General features: G+C 37.6%; 1 protein-coding gene and 1 non-coding gene across 2 annotated transcripts; one reads left to right on the top strand and one right to left on the bottom strand.

Annotated features, from left to right (window-relative positions):
• Positions 1-3,133: 3,133 nt before the first annotated feature.
• On the bottom strand, positions 3,134-5,100 carry LOC110890971 (protein NUCLEAR FUSION DEFECTIVE 4). The gene has a single exon (XM_022138627.1). It carries the CDS (start codon positions 5,015-5,017, stop codon positions 3,284-3,286), a length of 1,734 nt encoding a protein of 577 aa, XP_021994319.1. The 5' UTR covers positions 5,018-5,100; the 3' UTR covers positions 3,134-3,283.
• A 1,518-nt stretch (positions 5,101-6,618) lies between these two features.
• TRNAF-GAA lies at positions 6,619-6,691 on the top strand. Its single transcript has one exon. It is a non-coding gene; the product is annotated as a tRNA-Phe (tRNA).
• The last annotated feature ends 1,005 nt before the right edge of the window (positions 6,692-7,696 follow it).

Below are 7,696 nucleotides of genomic sequence, written 5' to 3'. Positions count from 1 at the left end.
TGTGGTGTAAAAAACTACCCCCTCCGGTTGGGGGGGGGGGGCGTTTAAAAATTTTTTTTACGGCTGTGTTTATAATACACACATCTAGTTGTAAAAAAAAATCGTGGTAAACGGCGACCCGGATGGTGTGGTTCTAGCGGTTCTTACAACTCGGGGTGGTTCTTATTATACCGCAATTCATATATATATTTAAAAGAAAAGAAGAATTGGTTGACTACAAACAGAAAACAAGAAACACAGGCAATTCAACCCCTAATGACTCATACTATGCGGATGCGAGCCAAACTGACGAGGTTGACGACGTTTGATCCCACCGGTCTGGTTTTCAAAATGTATCCAAAACTAAAGCATGTTAGTATGTTTTATGGAATGTAATTTGAATTCTTATTGGTGTGATTACTATGAGGGTCGCTTAACTGGCGAGCTGAGCCGATGTAGCTTTAGCCCGTGCTTAATTTCAAAGCTATATGAGCCAGATTGGCATGGCTTGGCTCAGCTCGGTACCTATTCATTAGGGCCGTTCAAATCATTCGACGCTCGTCGCTCGCTCGACGCTCGTTCGGAAATTGCTCGGAAAATGCTCGTTCGATTTGACGCTCGGTTGTAAACGAGCCGCTCCGCTCGGTTCGGTTTGTAAACGAGCCAAGCATGAGCAAAGGTCCGCTCGGCTCGGTTCGGCTCGAATTATTATTTTTAATTAGTATATACATACATATACATATAAACATACACATATAAACATGTATATACACAAATATAAATTTTACGTATACACACACATCTATATATATACACTTGGGATGGGCTTTTTTTCCCAAATACCCGTACTCGTACCCGTACCGTACTCGTACCCGTACCTGTACCTGTACCCGTACCAATTTTAGGTATTTGGTACATGTATCGGTACCCAGTTTTATTGATTTTGGTATTCGGTACTTTCGGTATTGGTACGGGTACGGGTACCGAATTCTATGTATACCTTTAAAAGTTTTTTTGTATTATGTTTTATTTCATATTATAGTATTTATAGTGTACTCGTATTGATTTTACCTATATGGTACCCGTATCGTATTGGTACTCGTACAAATTTTACCTATTTGGTAATCGTTCTATATTGGTACTCATGTCAATTTTACCTATTTAGTACTCGTACAACTGCTAAAAAAGTAAATAAAACAAAATGGTACCAAGCGGGTACTGTACCGAAAATACCCGTACCAGCACCCGTACTCGTACCCGTACTCGTACCCGTACCGTACCTATATATTTGGTACGGTATTTGGTACCTAGTTTTGTTCAAATTCGGTACCAGTATTTTCGGTACTGGTACGGGTATAGGTACGGGTACTGTACCAATCCCATCCCTAATATACACACATTACACATACATATATACTTAAATATAAATTAAATTTATAGTTTTATATATACCATTATATTAGATTTTGATCCACTATATACAAATTTACAATTATATCTACACGTAGTAGCCCAACCACGCCAATAAAAAATTAATATCAAATCTAAAAGTTAAACCCTAAACCGATAAACGAAAGACTGCTAATCGCCTTAATGTTTCATGTCGTTACCCTAGGTCGATCGTCTCCTGCTCTCAACGTAATTGTTTGTGCAATATGAGCATCGCCTCGTTGGCCACGATATTGTTAATCATCAGAAAAATATTATACTATGAAATGTGCATGTTTTTTAAAGATATAAAAACTTGAGACCAAACATTGTCACTATTTCTCTCAGCAAATTTAAATCAGCCGACACGGTTGTCCAAATTGCTCGAACTTCGCTCACGCTCGGTCGGAATATTTACGGCTCGAAAAACGCTCGCTTGATTTGAGGCTCGGTTTTAAATGAGCCGCTCTGCTTGGTTCGGTTAGTAATCAAGCCAAGCACGAGCAAAGGTCCGCTCGTTTCGGCTCGGCTCGTGAACAGCCCTACTATTCATCAAGATTAAAAGTGAACTTATGTTTAACTCATTTCGAGACAATAGTGACTCAAGTTTCACATTAGTTAGTAAAAAAAGCAATACACAACAAAAGATACTAAACAATACAGAAGAAACTAAACGGGTTTACTGCTTTGAGACATGAGCAACCATAGGTAATTAAGGTTGTTAAATTAAAGATATTTTAGTCAAGGTATTTTTTTTTAACGACAAACTATACCAAATGTCTCCAATGAGACATGAGCCCTCATTACTTGGGAGAGAATCACAAATGTAACACCTTGATACCACTAATGAATGTAATACATTTTAGTTGGGCTGAATTGCAGAAACTTTTGTTAGGCTTTCTCATTTTTAACGCGCAAGCCAACACAAGAACTCATACTAGCTTAAAAGTTTTGTACGAGCATGCTGGCTTGAGCCGAGCTGATTTTACTATATCTCAAACGAATTATAAGCCACGAGCTATTTAAACAGTTTTTGGTATGCGAGTCCAGTTACTGATTTGATTTGAGTCTTTTTGTTGGGCCCAATTAAAGGATCCTTATTTGGGCTTTCTTATAATTTTATTGGGCTTCCTTTATCATACTGGGGGAGCCGAACACGAGAACTCATATTAGCTTGAACCAGAGGTGCGCAAAACACCCGAACCCAGAAAAAAACCTGAAACCGGGTTTTTTAAACCCGAATCTGACCCTACCCGTAGGGTGGGGACTGGGTATGCATATTCTGTTCAATACCTGAACCCGGGTTTTTTCATACCCGTTTTGTACCCGGGTTTTCGTAATACCCGGATCCGTTGTGTACAACAGCTTTATTTGAACGTTTAGAGCTTGTGTAAGGTTTTTTTGAGAAGATTTCAAGGCATACAATATGTATAAATAAAAGTTTCCATCATATTTTTATATTTTATGCCAAAAAAATGAATCGAAAAACCCGACCAATACCCTAACCCTACCCGGACCCGGAAATAGGATATTCTAATACCCGGGTATTGAAAACCCGAACCCGGGTACACCGGGTAGATTTTTTGGCCTATACTTGGACCCGACCCCGACCCGGGTAGGCCAATACCCGAAAAAAACCCGGTCATACCCGTACCTGTGGCCAGGTATATACCCGAACCCGGGTATTAAAAAAACCCGGTTTGTGAACCTCTGGCTTGAACACTTGTACGAGCAAGTTAGCTTGAGCCGAGCTGATTTTATTATATTTCAAGCGTATTACAAGCCAAGCCTATTTAAACACCATTAGGCATAGTAAGATAAAAATAATTACACTTTCAATTCCTCCAAAACGAGTTATCTTTAAACTGAGTCAACCCTAACCGAGTTGTGAATCTTCAATCTTTGCCACCTTCTTTTGCTCTTTAAACTTGCTATAAATATCACCATTGTAAAACTCTCTAGTTCTAGCCACCAACACAAGTGTAGCCAATGCACCAAAGCAACAAACACCACCCAACATCATAAACGACCACCTATAGCATTCTTTACCAATACAAACCAACTCCTTAACCGATGATCGATCCAAACCACTTCTTTCCAACACCTTCAACGCCTGGCGGTCATACATCGGCCCTGTAACCCTGACATTCAAAACATACGATCCAACCGGGCCTCCCAGCTGTGCGCAGTTGAACAACGTGCTAAAGCGCTTGAGTCCAAATAGCTCAGAAACAATAGCAAAAATTAAAGGGAGTTGCGCACCAAACGAGAACCCAATGATTATAGACGCAATGTACACAGATCCCGAAAAAGGAAAAGCAATCAAGAGGTGACCAATGCACGACATAAAAAGTACTAGCGTCATCATAAGTGGCCTAGGGAATTTGTACTTGATTAAAAGATGTTCCGACACAAACCCCGAAAAGATTCTCCCGAAGTAGTTCCAAATACTTAGGAGCGACACGAATGTACTTATCGATTTCCTAGGGTACCCTAATGACTCCCCGATTTGCCCTAGGTTATCAACCGCGGTAAAACTTGTCCCAAGCCCACAAAACGTCGCGACATAAAGAATCACCATATCAACGCTTAACAACGCTTGTAAAATCGAATAATCTTCCCCTCTTTTGGGCTTGTTCAAGAAAATACTTTCAAAACAAGATAATCTTGATTTTGCCTCTTGATCTTGATCAAGATCATGATCATGAATATCATCCAAATTCTCTAACCTAACCTCACAAACCCTAATTCCTTCTTGATTACTTTTCTTCAAGACTTCCAACTCTTGCTTAATTGAAATAAACAAAGGTGCAAAGAGTAGAAAACACACGGCGGCGCAGCCGCCGGCATAACCCGCCGGAGAAAAATCCACCATCTTTTGAGCTATAGTAATACCCATAATAACCAAAGCAAGAACTATAGATACATACAAAAACTGATAGAAAACCCTAAGCTCATCAACTTCTTTCCCTTTAACACCATCAATCTCTCTAATTGTATAAACAAAAACCACCGATAAAACCGCAGGAAGCCATGCAATCAAAAGAATAACATCTTTAGAATGTTCATCACCATAAACTGCTAAATAAATTTGAGCCAAAATGGCTCCACTTAAACCGGTGAAACCCTTTAACAAACCCAACACAACACCTCTATTTTCCGGGAAGTTTCTTAATGTTGTGGTTAAAACACTTGTGTTTTCAAAGTTTTGAGCATTGGCTGCAATGCACATGTACATGCACACGTGCCAAACACGTGGTTCCGCGATGCGGCTGGTGACGGAGAGCCAGATCATGAAGTAGCCGGTGAAGTTGACCGCGGCGCCAATGAGGAGGAGACACCATGGTGGGAGGAGTTCAGCGGTTAGGCCGGAGATGACACCGACGCTTGAACCGACGTCTTTGAAGAATCCTATGAGGTTGAGGGTGGTTTGGTCATACCCGAGGGTGGTTTTAATGTCCGGGGAGTAGACGCCGAAGAGGTAGGTGGCGCCTGCCCCGGACATTATTAGGAAGGAGGCGAAAAGGTAGAACCACCGGCCGCGAAGGACTTGAAGGGTTAACCGGTAATTAGTGTGAATTGCTCCGGTGGGTGATGGTAGGTTGTTCATGATTAAGTAATTGGTTTTGAGCTAAAGGATATGATATCAAGTGTTGTACAACTATTTTGTCACAAAATGATTGTGACTATTGTATGGTTTGGTAGGATGATGACAATATGATTGTGAGTATTATATGTTGCAGGCATTGGATTTAAAATATGAAAACTAATATGATGATTTCGACTCGTTTAACAAGTTGATGACATATATAACTAGTTTAACTTATCGTGTTAATGATATAAGGTTAATATATCAAGAGGACCTGTTTGTGATCTGTTTATCAAAACAACACAGTTAAATAATATGTTGAAATAAAATATATTTTATCGTATTAGTTATACTTTGTGAGTCATGTCGATAATCGTGTTAACGTGTCACGTAATTCGTGTTATTGAACTATTTATATCTAATCAAGCTAAACCTGTCGTCCCATTCGTGGTATTGAATCTATTACATTAAACCGTGCTAAACGTGTTTTATTGTGTAGCCTTATTATTAAATGTGTTTGTCTTAGTGTTTAAGAAAATAACACATTCAGTTATAATATGTCATGTTTGAATTCAATAGTCATGTTAAGCTTCTAGCACTTAACTATCTACACTCAATTAAGGGCAAATTGTTTTTTTATGGTTACTTAATTATGATTCACATAGACAATGTTTATTTGATTAAGGTTTGGCATTACTTGGTTATCTATACCACTTGTTATAGGTTAGGTGAGAATATTATTAATAGTATTTGTCTTATACCTAAATGTTAAGAATCATAATGATGGATTAATAATAAATGAAGTAGTCTTATAGTCGTCTTATAAAATAAATATCTCACGGTTTTATGGATCTAGAGATGATAATAAACAATTAAATATAACAACAATCCAAGATGTAATCATGGGAGTAATTTAACCATAAATGGTGAACTAGATGACGATGTTCATGATGTATGGATAATAACAACATACTCATCAAGACATCAAGTGTTGAATGGTGGAAGAATCCCAACATTTTTTTGGTATCCTAAAAAAATGGGACCAGGGGTATCTTTTGTATAACGAAAACGGAGTTGAGAGGTATTTTTACACTACGGAGACGAAATTAAAGGGTATTGTTACACTACGAAGACGGTGTTGAGCCGTAGCCCGTGTTATCCCTGCTAAAAATTAGCTCCGCCCCTTGGAAGAATTGATGGTCACGGATGATTTTAGAGAAGTCGTGGTGAGGGGGGTTGAAGGTAACGGCAGATGTAGAAGAAAAAAATCAGGGATATCTAATTTTTTTTTTGCCGTACATCCATAGGTATCCGATATATAAAACAGTGAAAACGTAAATTTTACACTTCGCCAAGATAGTTGAAGGGGTGGTTTATGGAAATTAGTTTTGATGGAAATGGTTTATAGTGTTTAAAGGTAAATTAAAATTAATTTTATACTTTATAGGATAAACGAAGTCAATACTTTGAAACTAAATAATCATTACCTGCATGTATTTGTTTAATTAACGTAAAATGAATTTCCCTTGGCTTTTCCTCTTTCAAAACTCACGAATAAAACTTGCTTTCGTTAACAAAAGTAGAATGCTGATAAAGAAATAAAGGTATCAAAACAGCATCAAGCGGGGATAGCTCAGTTGGGAGAGCGTCAGACTGAAGATCTGAAGGTCACGTGTTCGATCCACGTTCACCGCATTTATTTTTATTTCTCCTTTCCACAACAATAGAAATCAACATCTCTAATTAGAACTATACTTTTGAGGTCGTTAATTTTATATCCTTTTAACTTCACGTTTTCAAGAATAACTGTTATTCCAAACTAACAATTTTTTTTTTTTAATTTAAGTAGTCATTTATAAGATTTGATTATTTATACAACTGGTTTAACAAAATGCAAGTTCATTTTAGTTTCTTAGCATAAAACCATGTCCTTTACGATTTAGGGTTGACGTATCATCATTGGTTGCATGGTCGTGACATTTTCAATTTATTAGCCATAAACCTTGCAAATATCGACATTTTAGCTCAAAACTTCACATAAAGGTAGATACTTTTAGTTACGTGACGTCTTTTAATGGAGTTACACTATCTCACAATCATGTATAAAAATGAAATGTTTCCGTTAGAAACCAAATTACCCAAGGTTAGGAGTGTAAACAAGCCAAACCACATGTGAACCTTGAGATTGGCTCGCTATAAGCTCGAATTGAGCCGAGCTTAAACGAACTCGAGAGCTCGAGCCTAAAACTAAGCTTGTTTAATAAACGAGCTTGCGTCGAGCTTCTCTTACCTGGCTCATACTGGCTCGTGAGCCTAAACTGGTCTGTTATTAATAAATTTATCGAGCTATCGTTTACACCCCTACCCCATATTTCTGACCAAGAATCATTTTCACTTGACGAAATTGTTGGTTAGTGATAATTTAGTAGTCATAGCTATTTAGCTAAATATTTAGTCAAAATGTTCCATAAAATTTTAGTATGTTAATTTTACTTAATTTATTTTTGTTAAGTCTTACAATGTTCTCAAATAGATAACTATCGCAAATTAATTCTTGTTGTGTTATTATAGATTGTGAAATGATATTTCTATTGCTATTCACAATACGTAGGTCAATATATAAGCATATTGTACATAATCATTGTAGCATGGATTAAAAAAGCCGGATTACTTAGCATACCTTTACAGTGATCTCATCAT

This window comes from Helianthus annuus, chromosome 11 (genome assembly GCF_002127325.2).
Source record: "Helianthus annuus cultivar XRQ/B chromosome 11, HanXRQr2.0-SUNRISE, whole genome shotgun sequence".
NCBI classification, from domain to species: Eukaryota; Viridiplantae; Streptophyta; class Magnoliopsida; order Asterales; family Asteraceae; genus Helianthus; species Helianthus annuus.
The sequence above is the reverse complement of the archived record's forward strand: the minus strand, read 5'-3'. Positions and strand labels throughout refer to the sequence as shown.